Here is a 20335-nt window from a genome sequence, read left to right on the forward strand (position 1 = left end):
AAACATCTGTGAGGTGGGAGGACTGGATGAGATGACCTTTGTTAATCTTCTGGTGTTTCTGAGTAGCTTGGAGAATTAACTTGTCCCCCAGTCTCAACCTGTCCTAGCCTTATGAATATAGATGAGCAGTTTATAGAACAGATTTTGTGGTCTGTCAATGCTGTTGCCTCCTAACTGAGAGATGAAAAAAAAATATTACGAAGGAAAACGAATAGCCTAAGGCTGACTGAACAGGAGTGCTGCCATTCATTTACTCTTTTAAGTCAAGCAGTAAGTAAACTGACACCCAGGCTCTTAATTCTGGCCATCTGCTGTATTTCACCACAGCAGGAGTTAAAACAGCATGACTTGGATTGAGGAATCTTCTCTTAGATGTCTAAAATAAGGTAATCTACAGCTGTTAGATTTCCTCTGACAGCTGATTTTAAAAAACAGCCTTTAAACCACACATGCCAGAATACTGAATCAATAAACTGCTCCTTAAAAGTTGGAGTGGGGAAAAAAAAACTGGCAAAACTCTGATGTAGCACTCACTTAAAAATAAATTTATTTTGTAAAAACTATAAACACTATATATACACAACAAGCTTAAAGGGTTTTTGCTTCTTGTTTACAGAAATGTACATTATTTTTGCTGGTGTCTTAACACTTCAGCAGTTTTGACACTGCCTACAACTTAGTGTCCATGATAATATTTCCATCCTTGTCCTTTACTCTGACTCTTCCAGAGCCATACTTCGTCTCCTGCTGTCCATTCATGTACACAGTCTTGACAGAACCATCTGGGTATTCCCGTCTCTTGAACTGTGATGTGTGTAGTTCCCTCTGGCCATTATTGAACTCTATAGTTTTGCTTCCGTCTCTGCATTAAAGGGGAAAAAAAACAACCAATCCTTTGTAAGATCATACATAGGCTTAAGATGAATCTCAGAACAGCAACTGTGCAAGCCTAAATGAAGTAAGAATTTTAAGAAATACAGTATTTGTGGAAAAATCTGTTAAATATCGTCGCAGCTGGTCATATTCAAAAACCTGTTTCTGCAAAACTGACATGGCTTCTTGTGAGCCTCTAATGCTCTTTCTCTGCACTAAATCCATTGCTGCAACAGTCCAAGAAAAGATTAAAACTGGATGTTTTGGGCACTGTCAGTCAGACCCACTTCCTAGTCCTGTTCTCCTGTGTTTTCTAGAATTACATACAAATTAGAAAAGTCTCCCAGGTCGGGACAATACGCTCAGGCATTCAGGCTTTGTCTCCTCCAGGCTACCAGAAGAAAAGCCCAAAACTCAAGCAGTAAATACATGTTCACAGTACAGTACATTCAAATGTAAACTGGTAGAACTAGATCTGTCACCATATAGTGCCCCTCTCCCATCCCCAGGCCACGGGACCCAAGAAGGGAAAGCTTACGGCTGAACACGAACAATGGTACCGTCTGGAAGGATACTTTCTTCTTGTCCATCTGTAAATAAGTTCTTAATAGTTTGATCAGGGAAGGTAATTTCCTTCTTGCCATCAGGATAATGCTTCTCTGAAATGTATTTTGAGACAAGATGCTTATTACACAAATACATAGATATCTATGGGCACTAATTCTGACAGGTGGGTTGGATGTTTTCTTTACCTATTTGTCCATTTGAAAACTGCAAGACCTCTAACCCATCAGAGTATGTAGTATGTGTAGTCTTAGCATCAGCATAATAATAAATCTGCAGAAAACAGTTCAGATTTAACATAACTAGTAAGAAATTTTAAGTACGTGTGCACATGTATTTAATAAGTGTTTCTTTATATATGTTTAATAAATATTTATTGAAAAAGCCTGAAGATGCATGATACATACCACTGTTTGATCAGGCATAACCTGCTTCACATCCCCATTGAAGAAGGTTATAGTTACAGTTTTTCCATCAGAACCCACTTTTTTCCATGTTCCATTGGGAAAAAATACGAGGTGACAGCCATTTTTCAAAACTTGCTCAACCTAATGAAAACGTTGCAGAGAGGTTAGTATTGAGCCATCATACTTTATGTTGCCATTCATCGTTCATAACAGCTGTCTTCCTGAATTTCAGAGTGCTAAGCTCTTATTTTACCTTTCCATCAGGATAAGTAGTTTCTCTCTCTATCTCTTCACTGCCCATATATGCAGGACCAGATGGTAGTGACACATGAGCTTCGTTAGGAGAGATGTCCTAAGATGACAAAAAAACTAAATCAAGCTTTGTATACATTTTTTCCCAGGCTGACAGGTATTTTAGGAAACAAGGAGCATTGTGGGAGGAAGACAAGTGTGGGAAGGCATAACCACAACCTGGAGTTTAAGCAACTCCTAGTATAATTCAAATGGTAAAACAGACTCAGACTCAGCAATAATTGGTTGACCCTGGTCAGCTGTAGTCTGAACTAAAGTGGAATTCAATGGTGTGTTGTAGCATGGTGCTCAGTTTCCTTAAGAGATCCACATTAAGGTATGAAATGATGAAATTCCATAAAGCCTGAATGTTACCTACAGCAATTAATGTAAGAATTAATTCAACTACTTACAAGATCCTTGCACAGTTACCCTACATGGAGCATATAAACACCCATCTTTTTTAACTTTCTTAAACGGTAAAACATTTTGCAAAATTCAAAAGAGCAAGAAATTATTAGTTTATTTTCTTTCCTGAGCGAAAGAATAATGCATCTACTAGATATAGGTAAAACACTCTTCATTGACTAGCCATTTTCTGGTATGACCGTAAAAGTTGAACATAAGAAGGTGAGTCAACAGCCTTATCCGTCACCCTCCATATACTCAATTAAATACAAATAACATTTTCTTTTAGGCTTTTTCCTCCCCCTTAAAAATCAGGACTTACTACCATAAAAGTCTTAGAAGAATCTTCTAGTGCTGTTACTGTCTCAGAGTTGCTTCTGTCCTTAGCAGGTCCGGATGCAGGTGTTCGAGAAAGTTTTCCTACTCAGATACATGTAACAGTTAAATTGGACACTGAAATTAAAGTATGGTTTAAGTGTTACAGTTATATATGAGGTCAAGTTGTACAGGACACCTACATTTCTTAAGTGCAGTAGTAACTGAAAGCAGCATATTTATTAAAAGAATCAGCATGTGCCAATAAAAGAATCAGTCACTACCATTGCTTCTTGTGTCAGCAAGAATCTACAACTGAAGAATCATTGCAATAGGCATAAACACTTTCTTCTCCTATTTCATCTCTGTAGATTTACAAAGGATTCCCTCCCCTCTCCCCAGGAATTTAGACAACATTTTTAGTTACGCCTTGTAATGAATAAAATAAGATTAATACAACCTTTTTAACAGGAACTGATGAGCATACTTTTCCCATGTCTCTCCTGTCAAATTACCAAAATAAAAACACCCCCAATTCTGGAACATACTCCTCTAACATGTAACACGATGGTTGGTTGAGCTGTCAGAAGTGTCAAAAAATACCCTGCAGTTACTTTCCATTGATTATTCATTAGGAAGGCAAACAGGCTTTACTCCTAAATGTGAACAAGGAATACCTGCTACAGCATTGCCCATATGATTATAGATCCTGATAACAGAAGATTCAGAAGAGACACAGCAGTTCCGATGCTCTCAACACAGTCATGTAGAAGTTAGGAAGAAATTCTTCACTGGGAGGGTGGTGAGACACTGGAACAGGTTGCCCAGAGAAGCTGTGGATGCCCTACCCTGGAAGTGTTCAAGGCCAGGTTGGATGGGGCTTTGAGCAACCTGGTCTAGTGGAAGGTGTCCCTGCCCATGGCCAGACGGTGGAACTAAATGATCTTTGAGGTCCCTTCCAACCCAAACTGTTCTATGATTCTGTGATCTAATCAACAGCTTGGAGAACACAAATGATGAATGTAATTTTCTGTAATTTTGGATTACAGAAAACACTTTCTGCTATGCTCCAGACTACCAAATATGACCAGAAGCATTCTCACTCTGAGATTGGTCTCATCACAGCTTTCTCCAGAATCCTACCCTATGCTCAAGCCCATTACTACTTTTGAGGTGGTGATGCACTCCACAAAGCAAAAATTCACATTAGTTTTAAAGACTTAACAGAATTCTCTGATCAGAAAAACATTTTTACCTTTTGCCTGTGAATAACTTTTGCCATTCATTTTGCTGCCCTTCTGTACTGGAAGAAGCAGAGATGCAGTTTGACTTTTGGAGCCTCTATTTGGTAGACACTAAAAGAAAGGGAGTATCTGTGGTTTATGTGACATAAAACTGTTCATACAACATCAACAAAATTTATTGACCATATGACATGAAAGTTAGTGGAAGCTTTTTTCACCAACTATACATTTTTGAGACTTGGTCAGCAGAAAGGCTTATCTCATGTAGCCCAAGCTGCACTTCAGAGCTCTTCCTCCATCTGCTCCCTCACTATCAACAACTACGGAATGTTAATTTGGTGCAAGCAATCCAGAATAATAGTTACAGTTTCAAAACTTAACATAACTGCTTTAGACAGTTGTGAACTCCCTGCTTTTTGTGGTTGATCCTTAAGGGGCAGAAGGTCACAGGCTAGACCCCACCAATGATTTTTCTCTTATAACTGCATAATTTTGAATTTCTAAGATGAGTTCCTCAACAAAAGGGATGTTGCACATTGTGAACATTCACATCTGGAAAGAATGTGACATTAACAAAATTCTCTGTCACCACTACTGTAGTCCCCACATTAGTAAATTAAACAGCTAAGTTGTAGCTATTGGAATCCAAGTATATGACAAAACCCATGAGTATTCACACAGATATATGCAAAACACCAAAATTAATAACGTACAGATTCTGCTCTTTTTAAAGCCATCGCAGAGTTTTCTATTTTCCTCTTGCTTCCAGCAGCTTCTGTTTTCTTCCAGGCTTCTAGACGGAACTTCTCCATAATTTTGACTTCTTCTTTTAGCTCCAAATTCTCATTTACTAAAGCTTCTATTTGATCTTTCAGGCGCCGATGGGTAGTTGACCATTTTGCCTCTTTTCGTTTTAAATCTTCCTGTAACTCTGCAATCTGTTGTTTTAAAGCCTTAGAAAAATGCACATTTAAAAATTAAAGAGCTTTCATTTTTTAATATATCAAAATATTTTTTTAATTTCTAATAGAAATATAAGCACACAAAAAAGGCACAAGAGTGGCAAAAAAGTAAGGTTAACTTAGTAGTGCAGAGGGTGAAAGACAGGAGAAGTTTTCTTCCCTGAAAGAGATTTACTTTAGACTACCAACTTTATAAGCTCAACTTCTATCACAGTAATTGTTTTTATTGCTCTCTTGGCATCCTTTACACTTAATAGATTGGCCAGTACAAATACACTTGAGACAAACATTAAATCATTAAGGCTACCCTTGACAGGGCCCTTCAAAAATCTTGGCACAGGAAAAACAAGGGAGGACACAGTCACACAAAACACACATAAATCTGCACAGCCAGCTCAGTCTTTTGAAGTAAGGAAAATGTGTAGGGAAGGATGAGGGAAATCCCTGTGTGGTGCTTAATGTGACTTGTCTGTACATCTCATACACCATACATCCTGACAAGGAAGGAACAAACAATCTCTGATACCAGAAGATAAAAATGTAACTCTGAAAATTGTAGAAGATTACTACTACATCGACTGTACAACAGTTAGAATAAAACTGTGCAGCTCTACTTTTCATTTTGATCCACTACCATGAATAAAAACTTACAACTTAATATTTTAACTCTGGTAATTTTGTTTCAAAGTTGAAGAGCATTCTATCACAGTCACGAGCAGTTTTTACTATGGAAATGTGACAAAAAGATTTGCTTGTTAGGAGTTTTTGCCTTAAAAACCATCAAACAACCTTGTGAAGACTGTAGTTTTCTTCCTCAATTAGAATGATTTAGATTGGAAAAAACCTTCAAGATCATGGAATCCAACTGTAAACCCAGCACTGCCAAGTCCACCACTAACCCATGTCTGCTACCAGTTCCCATCTTGGAATCACTTGTAAACTTTCAACTAAGTTATAACATAGTTGTTGACTGCCTTTAATTGAATTTCCATGTTCCTGTGTGGACTAGAAGAATAATACGTTCTTATACCTGAATTTCATCACGTTCTTTTTTATCTGGAATTGCTCTAGCTTCTGCAGTATATTTTTCAAAAACTTTGCGCTCCTTTTGCAGTTTTTTCATTTCCTTTTTTTTATATTCTTCTATTTCAGCCAGTTCTTGGGCTTTCTGCTGCTCAAAGTCTGCAATTTCTTTCCTATAATTATGAAACAAAGTTGTTGTTTTAGCCCAAATCTACTTCAAATCTGGATTTTAAGAAAAAAAATGAAGACTCAGTATTTTGTGGTCATTGATTCCAACCCAACATCTATTACCTCCAGGAAGACTTACCTATAAATGGTATTACTTATTTAAGGAGTAAGAATTATCACACAGTTAGCGTTTGGAGTCCAACAATTTATATTTTTATATCTTCTAGTCACAAAAGTTATCCTGAATTTAGAAAAGATTTGGCTAAATATTCCATTCCTCTAAAAGTACCAGGGAAAAGAATCTGCCAATAGCAGAAGGTCACAAATCAAACATCAGCCAAAGACACAATACTGTTTCCAAACAAAAGTGGCTGTGTTAGGAACAGGTGTGCCACATTTAAGTCATCAGAGGCAATTATTCTGCTCTGTATGTTGCTTATAAATGCCCCAGTACAAATTAAAAGATTCTCAGTTTGTACAAACATCCAATCCAAAGCAAAAGCATCAGTCATGTTAGTGTGAAGATCAGTTCTGCAAGACCAATTTAGGACTGTGTTATCCCTCAGAACAAAAGTACACAAATTCTCTCAAGTATAACTTTTAATGGTAACATATTAACCTAGCAGAGATTCTTAATGCTATAATTTCTGTCTAAGTCTCTTGACCAATCTCCACTGTAACTGATACACATGAATTGTTTACCTGTGCTGTTGGTAACTAACTGGACATCGTGGTAGTCTGCAACATACTATGTAAGTGAATGCAACCAAAATGTTTCATTTAAGAATTACCTGATATTTGCCAAGGCCTGCTCTCTTTCTTCACGGAGTTTACTTAGAGTTGTGTTTTCAGCTCGGAATCTCTCTATTTCAGTTTCCAGTTCAGTGAGTCTCTCTCTCAGTAGCTGGGATGGAACAGTATTTCCTGTCAAAGCACAGCCAGATACATGTTATCTAAGCAGCATCCATAAGACTGAAGAAAACAATTATTACATACCAGCTTAAAAATTGTAAAAAAAAAAAAAAAAATTTTAGAGACAGTAGTAACATTGTAAACTCTTCTACTATTCAAATAACACAGAAGTTAATGTTTTAAAGCATTCTGTACTATTTACTGAAGTACCTCAAATATTGAGTAGATCTATCACCCCTGTAGTACTTTTAAGTATTGAATACATTGGTCATCTTCATAGAACTAACACATATTTGGAACTGGATGTGAAGGGCTTCACATCAAACCAGAGATAAAATGAAGGCATAAGGGTATAATGAATGTACATGGTAAATGTGTATGTACATGTACATACTATATATATGCACCAGTATGAAGGCATATCAAATAGGAAAGTTTACGGTTATAAGTTTTTTCAAGTTTTACTTACAACAGTGTCTGTTCACACTCAACACTGATGTGAAATCTCTAGCAGAGGCTGATAATAGGAAGGTTTTTTGTGGGCTTTTTTGCCATCCCAGTTTGCTGTCCAGTCCCTACTTAACAATCCCAGGGTTTTAATAGTCTGAGTATGCAACATAAGAGCCTAAATATTGATGTTGCAGTGTAGATACTTGCCTCGTTCATCCTTAAATACTCTCAAATTCTGTAAAAAAACCCCTACCCCTCTTCCTGCAAACATCTAGCAGGTACCTTTAAACAACCCTTTAAACAACACAACCTTTAAACAACACAATCCATTCTCCAGAAAACAATAAGTAAAAGTAGCAGCTTTCCTATGAATCACAGAATATTCTGAGTTGGAAGGGACCCACAAGGATCATTGAGTCCAACTCCTGGCCCTGCACAGGACAATCCAAAAAATTACACCATGTGCCTGAGAGCACTGTCCAAACGTTTCTTGAACTTTGTCAGGCTTGGTGCTGTGACCATTTCCATGCGGAGCCTATTCCAGTGCCCCACAACCCTCTGGGTGAAGAAGTTATTCCCAGTATCCAACCTAAACCTCCCCTGACACAACTTCAAGGCCATTCCCTTGGGTACTATCACTGGTCACCACAGAGAAGACATCAGTGCCTCTCACAAGGAAGTTGTAGACAACAATGAGGTCTCCTCTCAGTCTCCTCCAGGCTGAACAGACCAAGTGACCTCAGCCACTCCTCATACAGCTTCCCCTCAAGGCCCTTCACCATCTTTGTTGCCCTCCTTTGGACACTCTCTAATAGCTTGTGTTGTGGTGCCCCAAACTGCACACAATATTCAAGGTGAGGCCGCCCCAGTGCAGAGCAGAGAGGGACAATCCCCTCCCTCAACCAGCTGGCGATGCTTTGCCTGATGCCCCCCAGGACAGGGTTGGCCCTCCTGGCTGCCAGGGCACTGCTCACTCATATTCAGCTTGCTGTCAACCAGCACCCCCAGGTCCCTTTTTGCAGCACTGCTTTCCAGCATCTCATTCCCCAGTCCGTACAAATGTCCAGGGTTGCCCCATCCCAGGTACAGAATCCGGCACTTGCCCTTGTTAAACTTCATACAGTTGGTGATTGCCCAGTCCTCTAATTTGTTGTTGAGGTCTCTCAGCAGAGCCTCCCTGCCTTCGAGGGAATCAACAGTTCCTGCCAATTTAGTATCATTGGCAAATTTACTCAGTGTACCTGCAAGTCGTATGTCCAAGTAATTTATGAAGATGTTGAAGAGCACAGCACCTAAGATGGAGCCCTGTAGAACCCCATTGGTGAGAGGTCTCCAGTCTGATGTCACCCCATTCACTATTACCCTTTGTGCCTGTCTCATGAGCCAATTGCTCACCCACCACATGACATGTTTATCCAGCTGTGTGTTGGACATTTTGTCCAGAAGGATACTGGGAGAGATGGTATCAAAAGCTTTTCTGAAATCAAAAAGATAACATCAACTGGCTTATCATAAAAACCTAAACAAAATCCTAAACATTCACTGGAGCAGCATTTGAAACCAAGATCATAACCTTACAGACCGAAGATTTAAATGGGAGGCTGCGCCTTCATGCTTTCACTGAACAACTCCATGTTTTATGATAGCAGAAACACAACAGCTTCAACAGGAAGTTTTAGAGGCAGTCCTCCACAGACTGTAACCATATAGATGAAATCAACTTGGGCAAAGCAAAGAAATGAATCCACATTTCCCACATTCCACATGAATTCTCTAGATACTATACTACACTTTGAAAATATGGACAGGGCTGCCACTTCCTTGTATTTTTTAAGAGGAACAAGCTAACCTAGCAGTGCATAGCATTAACCTACTGTAGTGTTAAGGGAGGTACCACTTCATTTTTGGCTTGCCTTTGATACTTTCCTTGATTCAGAAACAGTGATCAAGCAACTTCAATGAGCTGATCTGACAAAAAACTAGCCTCCAGAGGGGAAAAAAAGAAAAACTAAATAATAAAATAAAATGTTTTCACAAATTATAGTCATTCTGCAATCTGCATAATCATCAGACCTGGCATCAGACACGCAACCAGAGATGTAAGGGGAGAATAGGGCCATTCCCTGTGGCAGAAGTCTGTACTTACACCCTTTGGTGCAATGTCAGGTTCCAGCTTAAGCGCTAGAAGGAAAGACTTGTAATATATGTCCTCTTCAACATTTCCTACCAGTTGCTGTTCTCTCACCTCCTGGATCCTGTTCCACATTCGATTTGGTTTCACGTTCCAAGTGACAGCCTGCCTTCTGTTTCGGTTTCAGTGAAGGAAACAGTTTCATCATCAGGTTTGATGCAGGAGGTCCATTTGAATCACTGTCCACTGCAGACTCTTTGGACATTTCATCTGCTTTCTTTGAGGCAACTTTTCTCTTTATTGCTTTATCTGGGACAGGTGAATCATTCTGTCTGGGAAAGTCCATCTGCGAAGGTATTCTAGTGTATTTTTCAGGTAAATCACTGCTAACATAATTTTCATCAAGATCACTCCATGTTCTTTCATCATCAAATTCAAACTTACTCCTCCTTAAACATGACACACTTCTGTGATCGTCTGTAGCTCTTCTAATCTTTTGCTTTGACAGTGCACTGCAATCTTTGTCTGACAAGCCAAGGTCAGCATCTCCATTTATGCTTTCTTTGCTGATGTCTGTAACAGAACTTCCACAATCAAAAAATTCCGGATCACTTTCCCTATGGCTCACAAAGGATGTCTTAGCATCCTTGTTGTCATGCTTCAGTGTGGCCTCAAATCTACTCTCAGAATCTGCAGTAGTATCACCGCTGCCCTCATCTTCATTTACAATCCAGTGATTACTTTTTAAAGCAGGAGCTGTTTTCACAGAAGAAGCTGAAAATATTACATTGTCTGTTTTATTCAATGGATCCTTCATTCTAGAATCTGCTCCTGAATTTGAGACTGAGTGCATACCTGGGCTATTATGTATATTTTCCTGTGCTATGCAGTCTGCCCTTTCATTTTTCTCATTTGTGAGTTCGACAGCCAGCACCTTTACTTGCTGCTGTTTTGCCTTTATTGGGGTAGAAGACATTCTACGGCCTTTTAAAGTTTGCAGATCTCGATCCAAGACCCTTTGCACAAATGAGGAATTACTTGAGAAAGATAATTCATCTGCAGCTTGTTCTAGAAACAAAAACTCATCTAATTCTAGAGTCTCTTTTTCTTTTTCTTTTTCCCAGTTCTCCAGCTTATTCTGAAATGAAATTTCAAAAGATAGTTCTGAATCTTTTACAGGGTGACCTATAGTATGTTTAGAATTAGAGAAGGCACTGGCCAGCTCTTGAGACAACTGAGACTTTTCTGTGCCAGGCAATTTGTCTTTGATTTTGCCAGTATTAGACTTAGCAAATTCTACTCTGTTCTCTTTATTTTCTGTTTTGTTATTAATTTCTGATGCGTAATAATCTCTCATCTGTCCATCATAATTTTTTCCTGATTGCATTTTTGTTTCTAATGGCAAGATATTTTCTCCACTGTGATTCCTGAGTACCACCGTCTTCTGAATAGGGCAATGTTTTGCTTTATTAGGGTGGTTGTATTTTTTACACGGTGCAAAAGGATTTTCAGAAACCAGTTCTTTGCCAGGAGGCATAGTTTTCTTCTGTGTTTGTGATCTGTCCACTTTAATAACATTTCTGTCATCTGAAGCCCTTTGTTGAAGTTTTGAGGTGTTTTCTCCGAGTTTTGTAATTTTAGATTTGGCATTAGTGAATCTTGTTAAGCCTTCTCCTCTTTTCAGGAAGGGTCTTTTGGTCACTGGTCTTTGAACAGCTGATCCATTTGTCTCCTGAAAATGAGTAAAGAAAAGTAAACCAAAAAATGTTAAAAAGCTATCACACAGTATGAAGATTTCTTCAAATAAATCTCACATTAGAGTAGGAATTTAGATGGTACATTTCTACTGGATTTCTAAAGACTTAAACAAGTGGAGTATTTCACACTTACTGCTTTATTTTTAGGAATGCAACATGTTAGCTTTCAATACCAGCATGTACCCTGTACATTTTTAAGCACCTATCACATCTTGACACAAAACAGAAAGAAGAATAAAGTTTTTAAAAATATTAATAAATAACCTGCAACTTCTGGTTTTGCTCCAGACGCTGCTCTTCTAGTTGTATCTGTTCTTCCAAGAATTCTTCAAAGGTCTGTTTCTTCTCATGTATTGCAGCTTTAATAGGTCTAGTGTAATTAAAGAAAAAAATATATAAAATAAGCCTATAACAACTCTTATAATTCTCTATAAAATAAATATGTTTAACATCACTGCTATTCAAAGACCTAAGGTGTAATTGTATAAAAGATGACAATTCATGAGGTGTTTCAGTCATTAGGTTAATCTGAGAAATGCATTTTAACACTACATGTTTATCTTTTGAGAAACAGTTTATCAAACCCCTGCAACAGTTAATACACATATATAAAATATATTGTATGCAGGTTTTGGGTTTCTTTCACTTTTCCTCTCTCTACAGGTCTGCAGGTCCCTGTCAGGACCCTGCTCCAGCACAGGCCTCCCATGGGGTCACAGCCTCCTCCAGGTATCCACCTGCTCCAGCATGGGTCTCCTCCACAGGCTGAAGGTGGATCTCTGCACCCCTGTGGACCTCCATGGGCTGCAGGGGCACAGCTGCTGCACCACGGGCTGCACCACGGGCTGCAGGGGAACCTCAGCTCTGGTGCCTGGAGCACCTCCTGCCCCTCCTTCTCCACTGGCCCTGGTGTTTATACTGTTGTTCACATGTTCTCCACTCTGGCCGCAATTTCATTTCCACAGTAACTTTTTATTTCTTCTTAAGTATGTTATCACAGAGGTGTCACTGTCATCCTTGATGGGCTCAGCCTTGGCCAGTGGCAAGTCCATCCTGGAGCCAGCTGGCATTGGTTCTACCAGACATAGGGAAAGCTTCCAGCAGCTTCTCACAGAAGCCACCCCTTAGCCCCCCACTACCAAAACCTGGCCACGTACATGAGAAGGCTTCTGCCACAAGCACTGTCATTAGTTCTTAGCCATATACAGACATTTCACAGAATCAAAAAATGGTTTGAGTTGGAAAGGACCTTAAAGATCATTCAGTTCCAACCCCCGTGCCACGGGCAGAGACACTTTTCACTACACCAAGTTGCTCAGGGCTCCATCCAAACTGGCATTTAACATTTTAAATAATCTTAACTCCTGACTAAAAAGTCACAGTCACACTCCTCCTTCATGTTACTACTTTCAGCACCTAACAGTGGATAGGAGGTTGTAATAAACTGGGAACAATAATTATAACTGCTTATATACTGAGCTATACTAAAACATGCTTCTAACTGGCATTACCCCAGGTTGCACACACACCTCTTCCTCCAATACACAACATCACATCTTTTATAGCACAAGCAATTTCAAGCAAGAGCCTGTCTTATTACAGGTCACCACAGTATCCAGAAAAATTGAATCCTTGGTTGAGAAAGCTACATAAATTGCGAGTATCAGACTCTTCTAATCAGGACTCAGAATTCAACCAAACTTGTGTTATTGATAAGAACTGGGTAAGCATGGTCTGAATTACCTTTCCTCTGTATTAGTCCGCAAATGTTCACCTCCGCTGGAATTTTCAGAGAGATCTGCAATTCCCACACATAAAGAATCAATGGGATTAACTTCGCTCTCCATTAATAGTTCCATCTTTTTTTCTGGACACCACATGTTTTTTCCTATGAAAGTAACAGAATTTTCTTTTTCAGCACATACTTTAACCAGCATTCGGGTCAGATTAAAACCAGAAGGGAGCTTCATGGCAACGTCATCTTAATTCCTACACAAATAGTCCTAAGATTTCCCCAAATTAATTTTTATTTGAATTTGCATTTTCTTTTTATGGGAACATCCAATTACGCATTAAAAAAATTCCACAGACTTTAAATAATCCATTCTGATTGTTTATCTTCTTTGCTGTTGTTAATGTATGGTTTAAAAAAATAAGTGAACAAATTTTGATGTCTGCTCTACTGAAGAGCTCTCTTATCAAGCCTCTGTTTCCCACATATGTATGTATAAATTGAGAAGAATTTGATTTTTGTCTCATACTGCTTTTAACAAAGCTCCCATGGACAACAACAGGAACACTGTGAGGTTTGTAAGCTGTCAGTAAACCAACCAATAAATCAAGTAAACCAACAAAAATCAGAAGATCTTCAAAATAAGCAGTATAAAATTATGCTCAGTAACTACAAGGGAAAAATAACCCACCACCAATTCATCTTTCTATAAATGACTAACCAGTAATGTATTTGTCTTCCTTGTTGTTCAAACAATTTGGCCTTTTCATAGGCACACATGGACCTGGCTTTTCACAGGCAGAAACTTCTGAAAGACTGTTCTTCAAAGATGAGGTGCATTCTTTGTTGTTTAACTTTGGTAAAGAATCATTGTCTTGTGTATACGAAGCAACAATCGGAGCATGAGTTCTGTCTTCAAAGACATTCTGATATGCAGATGATGGCAATTGGTGTAAAGTTGTTAAGCCTGAAGAATGCCCAGGTCTTAGCTTTTGACTTTCAGCTGTTAGAGTATAGCCTTGAAATTAGAAGAAGAAAATGGCTGTGTCATTGTATTTGTATTACAACACTACTGTTCCACAGGAGAAAAGAAATGGCACTGAGGAACAAGACTGATCACCCAGCCTCCAATCTTACATTACTGATCAAGAATAAGTGATTAGGCAATCTTGCTTTTGTTGTCCTAAGATAAGCCCTAAATGAATTGTCACAGAAAATCATTTAAATCAGGTTGAACTGATACTGCCAAGAGAAGAAAATACCACTGCTCAACTCTAAAAGCTTTTTCCAGCCAAGAACTGTCCCCTCTCTCTGTGCACACAGCAAACAGGACTGGAAAACTGATAGAAGTTACAAGTGTTTGTTTTTAAATACAGATCAGCTTTCTAGTCCAGTTCAGATCATTACCTGAACACGATGTGCGTGAACACAAACACTGGGGAACTTCATTTGGCTACACTGCAAGTTTAAAGCAATCAAAAGTACTGTGAGAAACAGCTAATCAGAATGGAAAGTAACTTTGTTTTACACATCATAGTGCATATTGATCAAGTTACAATTACAGCTGGCATTTTATAAAAACAGGACGGTATTCCTTTGACAGCAGCACTCAATTTTTCAGGCACTGAAGCAATGCAACATTTATCTTTGACTAATCAAGTCAAAGATGAAGACTAATCAAATCTTAAGATGAAGAACACAGAATACACTTTAAGATTTTAACTGGAAAATGAGATTAAATTTTTCAGTTTATTCTAAGTACGTCATGTGCTTTTTTTCCTCAACTTACCAAGAGCTGCTGTCTGGCCAGACACCATGCTAAGTAGCTTCTGCTGCTCTTCCATTAGCCACTGAAGTTGCTCCATCTGTTGTTTCTTTAGCTGTTCCTGTTTCTGTCGTTGCAATTCCTTCAGCTTTTCAAACAAAAAAATAAATGTATTAGAGGCTAGGTTTATTTAGAATGTGCCATAGGATTAGCAGCATCAAGAAGCAGGTATTTATTGTTTTAAAGATGCTCCATTAGGCCAGTGCAACAGAGAAAATTAAGAATTTTTCTAAGAATACACGTGCTATTTCCACTTTGCACGATTAACAGTTCCACTCGTCTTTAATTGACCAATCTGCAAAAAAAAGAAATCAGAACATTCATTTCTACTGCGTGGGAAAAACATTTCAATCCTGCTCTTTCAATGTCAACTTCTACTATGCTGTGTTTTTATTAAAGTATTAAATACTTCATAATAATTAAAGCTTTAGAAAAAGTGGATTTTTTTCTTTCCTCTCTCCAAGGTCTCAGTTACAGTGAACAATACTGATGCAAAGGAACAAGAGAGGGGAAAGAGCACTGAGCAACATTAAGACTCATGAAGCTACTTGAAAAAAAAAAGAATTAAAATGCTGATTAAATTCAGTAATCCAATCTTCGTTTTCTTGTGCAGCAGGAGTCCCTGGCCCTGCCTCAATACCAACTTTGAGGGTCATATGAAGGTAGGGCATTCTGTACACTACCAAACCACAGCAATGGGTGGTGAGTCTCTGTGTCCATCTTTGCATCTCCCACGCATACATATGTGCTAGTTCCAGCTCCTCCAAAGGAAAGGTCTGATGAATTCCTTCCACAGATCAACAACTGGGCCACAACTGTCATTCAACAGGTAAGACAAAAATTTCCCTTGAATTTCCCTTGTAGTCCCAGTATAAACAGAAGGCACTATGCAAGTAGAAGTTGTGAGCTAGTGATCAAGATCCAAAGATCACCCGAGTCTCATCTCCAACCCCTTCACTTACTAAATTAATCATACCTGTTCTGATAATAATATCCTCAGAAAACCACTGAAAAAAACTCATGCTGTGACAAGCATCAGATTATTTTTTTGTTAGAGATTGACAATAACTTAAGATACCAATTAACCAGCTAATATTTGTCATTTAGCCACTGACTGATACTGCTGACAATATTTAAAAAGTGAATAAATATTTTCCTATCATGTAAAATACAGGACAAAACTTTTATAGCACCAGGAAAGTTGTGGAATTCTACTCTAGAGACACTCTCTCTCTCTCTCTCTCTCTGTAATTGGGAAGAGCTATAAGCAGACATACAGACACTTACAGTGGATTACCTGACATTCTTGCATTAGAAAAAAAAAGGTAAGTAACATCACAGCATTATAATTCCAGATCTTTTTGTCCTGATGTCTTGGATACTTTAGCACATTCAACACTAACAACTCTTCATCTAAACGGAACCAGTGTTCACACCTACTTTGAGAACCAACAAAAGATGTTGCTATAGATACAAGAACATACAACAAGAACATACAACTTCACTACTTGTGGTGAAATACTACCACTGTAATGACCAGCACCCCATTTCCACAGCTTCAAGTGAAGAAACAATGGGACATTGTAAAACTGTGTGCACCTTTAAAGGTAAAATGATTTTGAGAACAATTTAGCTTTAAACTGGAACCCGCAGTTTCCACCTGGAAACAATGGCAGTTGGACTCTCTGTAACTGCACATCATGAGGAGGACAACAACTTTTATGTGCACGTAACCGTAACTTAGGACTTGCTCTTTAAGCTTGCTGTGGTCTATACATTGCAAGGGGTTTGCTTACTTCCAGACATGACAAATCATCTGCAGGAAAAAACTAAATCTTAATGGGTGTACGTCAAGGAATTCTAGGACTTTTACCTGTTCAAGCCTTTTTAAGAGTGGGTCACTGCAACCGGATTTTTTCTGACCATCCACTTCACCACAGACAAAGTCTGGTTTAGAGCTTTCCACATTACATGCTGCTGCTGGAAAAGATGTTCCAGTGCTGTATTGCTGAAGTGTATGAGAGCTGCCAGACTCTTCACACAGGGAGTCATCACTTACAGAACAGGCGTCTGAAAGATGCAACACTTCGGCAGGTAAAGCTGTGATATTTTCAGGTCCAGGTAACAAATTTTCTTTCTTGAAGTTCAAACCTGTAAAACTAGGATCTAACAAGACTCCAGCACGGGAACTATTGAACATCCAATGTGCAATGAAGTTCTGTTCACCACTCGGATTTTCAACAGTTGGCATCTTGTAAATGGTACTCCACTTTCTTTGCTGATTAGCATTAACATAACAATGTTACGTTATGTAGGGTTAGGACAATATAAATTTCAAAGTTCCAGGTACTTGGTATGGACAGTTATCTACTTTTAGCACCTGAAAATTAAGCAGATAAACAAAATAAGAAATCTACAATAACAGATTCCCAGTAAGCTACCCTCTTTTAACCAATCTGGTGTATTTATAAAAATACATCACAATCAACAGAAAGCATTTGGACAAGAAGTAACAAACACTTTCTGTACAGAATATAAACATAATCCAACTCTTAATCGTTTTATTTGAGTGCAGTTGATATAATTTCAAATACTACAATGCTGTGTATAATATTCTCTTCAGTAGTACAGAGAAGGATTCAGAATTTCCTTTAAACACTTGCAACAAAAGAAGGCAGGTGATGAGTTGAAAGATTTCCCCCACAGGACATTCATATTAATGCAAAGTTTCAAATATGCCCGTCTAAATACAAACATTTTACTACCTATATTTCAATTCAACTCTATCTTTTTTTTGTATTCCTTTGTTTCTCATGGAAACTCTACCACCAAGCCTCTTAGCTTCTTTATCCCAAAAGAAGCCTGTTAGCTTCTTTATCCCAAAAACTTACTTTTTTTTTTTTTTTTGTAATCCATCCAAAAGAAATTTTGAAGACTGCAACATATCCTAAAAGTACCATAAACCATGAACGAATTCAGGTAGGGAGGAGACCCAAAGTGACTTCCTCACTTAGGAAGAAAAAGAGACAGAACTGCTGCCGATGACAGTGTGGCAGCAGGAGCCGGGCCACTCAGCCCTGCTATCTCAAACTAGCCGCAGGGCAAGTAACCCTCTGCTTGTGCCTATGGTGTGTCAGGGGAAACACAGAGGAAAGAAGGGGCAGGGGACAATGGACAGGCAACTACAGCAGCCCAGGCTCAACAGTCCTGGTGATCATGAAATAACTTCATAAAGCTTCCTTGTTCCCAAGGGATCAGTTCATGTCAGCTCTCACTTAAATTTCCTACTGTAAAAAGGCTTATGCTTCCAAGCAGAGTTTGAAAGCACGACTGGGAGAAACAGCGCAATTCCCTTATTGAGATGTTTTCCGACTGCCTTCTGTTTTGTGACGCTACGGGAAGTTTCCCAGTGAGGTGCAGATTCCTGCAGAGGCAAATTCAAGCCCTCAAGGTCCACGGTCTGTTTTACCTGTCACCTTTCGGACACCCTCTGGTCTGAACCTTCCCAGGAAGTTCACGGCAGAGGTGCCAACCGCAGGAGCTGGCAGGGATCAGGCCGACCCGTACCGGGAAGGAGAGGAGGGACAAAGGAATCCCCGCAAAGGTCGACAGTGGGGAGACGAGCACAGCCACGTTCCTCAGCCGAGCCGAGGGGTCGGGCCCGGCGCCCTCCTTCCCTCACGGACACGGATACCGCCCTCACACAGGACGCCTTAAGTGCTCCCACAGCGCCCGCTGCTCCCCCGGCCCCGAAGCACCCGCACCGCGACAGCTCCGACCCGCGGCCCCTCGCAGGTAGCGGGGCGGCAGCCCCATCCCGGCGCCGCTCCTCACGTGGTCCCGCCGCCGCGCCGTCCCGGCAGCCAGCCCTCTCCTTCGATTACAAACCTGCCGCCATCGCACAGCCTCCCGGCGCCACAGGCGGGCACCGCCCCGGCGCGCGGCACGCTGGGAGCTGTAGTTCGAAGGCCGTGGATCCGCCCGGCGGCCGGGCCGGGAAGGCAGGGGTTTGGGACTACAGCTCCCGAGAGCCCCGCGGAGAAGAGGCCGTTAATAGGCATCAGGAGCGAAAGCTCTACCCGGCTCCTGTCCGGAGATATCGGGGCGGGAAGTGGCGGCGGATTCGCTCCGGAGCTGGGACTGCTCCTGGCTCCCGAAGGCGTTCCGCGGGTCCAGGTGACTCTCGGGTCCTCCCCGATGACAGCCCTTCGGGGGGCGGAGCGGAATGTATCTTGGGTCAGCGCCGCTCTGCTGCTGGGGTGAAGCTGCCGGAGTGAGACTTCCAGCGTGCTGTTCCTGCGGCCACTCACACATTTTAAACTTGAAATAGCGGCAGGAAGGCAAAGATAAGTGGGCAAAAAGCAACCCCCGGCTCCCCAACGTTTTGTGCTTTAGGCATGCTTTTACTGAGCGAAATTAATGTTTTCCTCTAAACTCCAGACAAGGATAGAGCATCACGCTCCAAAACCGTGGGGTGTGTCGCCGGCTGTGTCCTGGTTCCGCAGCTGTTGTGGGCAGGTACAAAACCGACCTCTGGGTTGTACAAGCCCAGAGCAGCCCTTTCAGGTGCGTACTACGAGTTTTAATCTCTGCTGTTTCTTCCAACAGTCCCATAGGGCTCTTTCTGCCATACCTCCTATCATTTTTCCTGGACTTTTGCTTGGCAAGTTATGGAATATACTGTCTACATGTGAAAAATAGAAACGCAATCGGGTGATTTCCAATCAGAATTTATTATATAATAAAAGCAGATTCAGCGCTGGATGATCAGGGAGGGGGTTCAACAACTCCCGACGCCCAACTCAAAGAAGACAGTTGTTCTACATTTATTTTCAGCTACTTCGTGAATATTCATTATACATAAGCATAAACATTACACATTGTTAAGTCAGACTTTTAACAGATGTTTTTCTTAACAAGAATGTTATCTATAAGCATCCATAATATATTGCCAAATCAGACATTCAGCAGATGTTTGCTTGTTATCTATACAAAGTTATAAATTTTAAGAAAGTGCTATTATCTAGCTAACTAAACAAAATTCTCTCACTATAAATCCTACACCAGGTAAAAGGGAGGTAACTTGTTTTATCTCTTTATAGGGGCCCAATTAAGTTTTACGATTTGTTTTTCTTTTCTCTCTCCAGGTCATATTGAACTTACACTGTTTCCTCTTAATTAGCTCGAATCATTTTCTCAGTTTATCACATACATGATTGTACTCAGACTGGATTCTGCATTAAGAGTGATAAGTTACTGTGCTAGACTATAGA

General features: G+C 40.0%; 1 protein-coding gene across 3 annotated transcripts; it reads right to left on the reverse strand.

Annotated features, from left to right (window-relative positions):
- Positions 1-465: 465 nt before the first annotated feature.
- On the reverse strand, positions 466-19046 carry CENPJ (centromere protein J). 3 transcript variants are annotated; one of them, XM_018071515.2, is made up of 17 exons: positions 18951-19046; positions 16936-17442; positions 15027-15150; positions 13959-14255; positions 13249-13303; positions 11770-11875; positions 9863-11480; positions 7047-7179; positions 6095-6260; positions 4816-5055; positions 4114-4213; positions 2866-2963; positions 2098-2196; positions 1845-1985; positions 1626-1710; positions 1412-1532; positions 466-862 (listed from the first exon to the last, which is right to left on the reverse strand). In XM_018071515.2, exons 2-17 carry the CDS (start codon positions 17311-17313, stop codon positions 670-672), a joined length of 3954 nt encoding a protein of 1317 aa, XP_017927004.1. In that variant the 5' UTR covers positions 17314-17442; positions 18951-19046; the 3' UTR covers positions 466-669. The 3 variants fall into 3 exon arrangements, with proteins under 3 accessions (XP_017927004.1, XP_017927005.1, XP_017927006.1); XM_018071516.2 differs by lacking the exon at positions 18951-19046 and adding an exon at positions 18338-18444; XM_018071517.2 differs by having other exon boundaries at positions 721-862; positions 1434-1532.
- Positions 19047-20335: the final 1289 nt, after the last annotated feature.

This window comes from Manacus vitellinus, unplaced genomic scaffold (assembly GCF_001715985.3).
Source record: "Manacus vitellinus isolate BGI_N305 unplaced genomic scaffold, ASM171598v3 scaffold_2_pilon, whole genome shotgun sequence".
Lineage (NCBI taxonomy): Eukaryota > Metazoa > Chordata > Aves > Passeriformes > Pipridae > Manacus > Manacus vitellinus.

Bases quoted from the DNA above. Each gene is read 5' to 3' on its own strand.
- CENPJ (XM_018071515.2), bottom strand. From the start codon at position 17,313: ATGCCAACTGTTGAAAATCCGAGTGGTGAACAGAACTTCATTGCACAT. The intron at 5,056-6,094 runs GTATAAGAACGT...CATTTTTCTAAG, and splicing joins AAGAACGTGATGAAATTCAG to GCTTTAAAACAACAGATTGC. The intron at 2,964-4,113 runs GTAAAAATGTTT...GTATCTGAGTAG, and splicing joins AAGTTATTCACAGGCAAAAG to GAAAACTTTCTCGAACACCT.